General features: G+C 42.2%; 1 protein-coding gene across 1 annotated transcript in view; it reads left to right on the forward strand.

Moving 5' to 3' along the window:
• The first annotated feature begins 345 nt into the window (after positions 1–345).
• The window catches only part of CASR (calcium-sensing receptor), a 40,962-nt gene continuing 38,175 nt past the window's right edge, over positions 346–3,132 (forward strand). The window contains exon 1 of the mRNA XM_010567518.1: positions 346–783. Coding sequence (XP_010565820.1) covers positions 599–783 — 185 coding nt within the window. The 5' untranslated portion in view covers positions 346–598. The remainder of the gene's footprint in view (positions 784–3,132) is intronic.

Raw genomic sequence — 3,132 nt, forward strand, 5'->3', positions numbered from 1 at the left:
TCCAAATCTCTCACAGCATACTCTGTTCATGGAGGTCTGATCACAAGTTTTACAAGGTCTCCTGTGACCAGAGTCATGCAGAACCATAGGAATATTTAGTAACGCACCTTACATGTGATAGAGAATTAGGCATCTGACACTTGTTTGAGGAGGTGTGGGTGGCATCACCAGGATGCCTGGCATACTCTGTCAAGGCTGGTATGTGCCCTGGGTGGGTTGTTGAGTGGGCATAGCCTCGGGGCCATACTGAGGGGTTGATTTGACAAAGCAGAACCACCATGGCAGCATGGGGCCCTGGTGTGTAGCTGGGATCACTTTTCATGTCTTTCTTTTACAGTTCTCAGAGATGGGCTCTCCGTAATGCTTTGGTTATGAAGAAGGAAGGACTGCTGAATTGGTTTTTTGCAATGGGGAAGACAGAGGGAGAAACACCAGCACTGTGGCTCCCACCTTGTTGCTTATCTCCCTGCAGACATGTGTCCGAAATCCTCTCTGTGTTGTATTAAGGAAAGGAAAATCTTACATATTACGACATCTGCTTTATTACATCATCTTTTCCAAATTTGCATCCTATAACCCCCCGGTGAAAAGAGGAACAATGACTTTATATAGCTGCTGCTTGATTCTTTTGCTATTTACCTGGAACACTGCTGCCTATGGGCCAAACCAACGGGCACAGAAGAAGGGAGACATTATTCTTGGAGGATTGTTCCCCATTCATTTTGGAGTGGCTGCTAAAGACCAGGATCTAAAATCAAGACCAGAATCTGTGGAGTGTATAAGGTAAGCCACAAAAAAGGAAAATAAAATGTTTTGGTGGGGAAGTCTTGACCTTTCTCGACTTCAGGTGACATGCTATACATTGTGTAAATACGGTCTGTGATCTGATGCCTGTAGAGGCAATGGAAAGTTATGGTGTAAATAATAGAAAAAACAAGTATGTAAAGACAGAAGGTGCCTATGTTAAACAGTAACAAAAATAATATTTGGACAGTGAAAGAGGGCAATCTTGGTATTACCCAAAGCTGCCAAAACATGAATATACTGATCTACCTGGCCATTCACAGTGGACATTTGAATAGTACCTGAAATCAGCTTTCCTAGCAGAAGGACAGAAAAGAACCCATAGTGCCCTTAAGTTCATTTGATTACAGTCATGCATACCAAAATAGCTTAGAAATCAAATTTGGGGGTTTTTTTTCCAGTTCTGCCTCTCATCTTCTGAGACTTTACAAACTGTTTAGTTGCCTAAACAAGTGAATAGGTGAAAGTGAGATAGGTCACTGCTTTTGAAAAATCCCACTGAACACATAAATAATGTCTTTAGGACCTTTACAAAGTCCCAGACTTGAACTCTTTACCCAGGTTTTCCTCACCCAAAGTCCTTTTCTTCTGTGTGAACAGTGGATATAGGTTTTGTCTTAAGTATTTGGCAGTTAACCCTGGAGGGAGAAATGCACATGAAAACAAATTCTCTTATTATTGAAGTGTAGCCATTTTTATGATGAAACATGAGGAATTTTTAAGCTTACAACCCTGCACATAATACACATAACAAGTGGAAAGTGTGACAGAAACTGATTGCAACTGAAACATCATATAAACAAAATATAAGAAATTGATGTGGAATTTTTTCATGACCATGCATGGGAAAACACTTCAGCGTTATGGGACCTCTTCTGTAATCACATGTGAAAAATTGTATATCTGGAATTATTTGGACCTCTCATGCTAGACTGGGGATCTAGCACAGTTTTGTTGCAGATGGCAATGAAGAATGGCTGACAGCATTCCTGCTATGCTTACAGATTTCAGGTGTGGTTTCCCACTGAGACACTGAGCAAGACACATCCATCTCGGTTATGAGATCATCCCCAGATGCTCTCATAGGGAGCACACAGAAAAAAGTGTAATTAAGCAGGGGTTCTTTTGGCTTCTTCTGTGTATGCACAAGAAAGTCATGAACTAAATGTATGTGGAATGTCTATTTCATGGAGCAAGAAGCTCTGCCAGATTCTCAGCATTTTTTCTCTCCCAGATGCAGCATTTTAAAAGTGGAATGCGGAAAGGCGATGGATGTTTTCAGCTCCATTGTCTTCTTCACCTGCTCTAGGTGGCAGGCAGGACAGTGCAGATATTTGCAAACTGAACATAGCTTTCATGTCTGTCAGCACTGGGTCTGCCTCAGCGACTGTCTTGACATGGTTGCATTATTAGAACGGGTCACAGGAGAATGTTCCCCCCTGAGTACAAGTATGTGGTTGCCAAAATATTTGTTAATGAGGTAGCACTGCCAGCAACAGGCAAATCCTGAAAAGCCAAACCAGCTGTTTTAAGGACACAATGGGAGATCCTTCTGGGTGGCATTTGGTCTGCTAAAAGACACCCTCCACCTGAAATTTGCCTGGGTAAAATCTGTGTTCCTCTTACCCCTGCACCAAGAAGCTGTGGGTGCAAAAGAAAGGAGTTGACTAAAGGAGCAGGCATTTGTGGCACTTTGCTGCACTCCCTCAAGGAACTGGATAAATTGTGAGTTGATAGCATGATGCAAATAGAGAGAATACTTAATGAAGGTCAGAGATCTAGCTGCAGAGGTAGTAGCAACTACGATAGGAACAAGGGGATAACTGGACTAGAGATGACTGGAATTTCCTTCATTGCACACATCTTTACCAGCAAACGTCCATTTCCAGGAAAGGTTTCATTCAGAAGGAATTGGGCTGAGAAGACGTTTTGAGACTCGTCATCAGATTTTAATGATGAAGATAATTAATCCATGGGACAGTTTATGTGTATTCCTTGTTATTGGTACATGTTAAATTGAGAGCAGATATTTTTCCTGAAAGGGTTTTCTATTTTAAGCAGTATTTAGGTCAGAAAATTCCTCTGGCTGGACTTTACAGAGATCTCTCAACACACCCATGGTGGTCCTTTTTGGTTTTGGACTCCATGATTAGGTAGTAGCCTGTGGCAGGGTTGTGCATGCTGACTGTAAGAGCCCAATATATTCTTCAAGTCATGAGCTACAGTCTTTCATATCACATTTGAGTTTCCTTGGCTAGTCTGGAATGATTGAACTCATATTTTCGGGGGGGGGGGGGGGGGGAAGAGAGGCCCGCTTGTCTTCCGTGT

This window comes from Haliaeetus leucocephalus, unplaced genomic scaffold (genome assembly GCF_000737465.1).
Source record: "Haliaeetus leucocephalus isolate CR32 unplaced genomic scaffold, Haliaeetus_leucocephalus-4.0 Scaffold228, whole genome shotgun sequence".
Lineage (NCBI taxonomy): Eukaryota > Metazoa > Chordata > Aves > Accipitriformes > Accipitridae > Haliaeetus > Haliaeetus leucocephalus.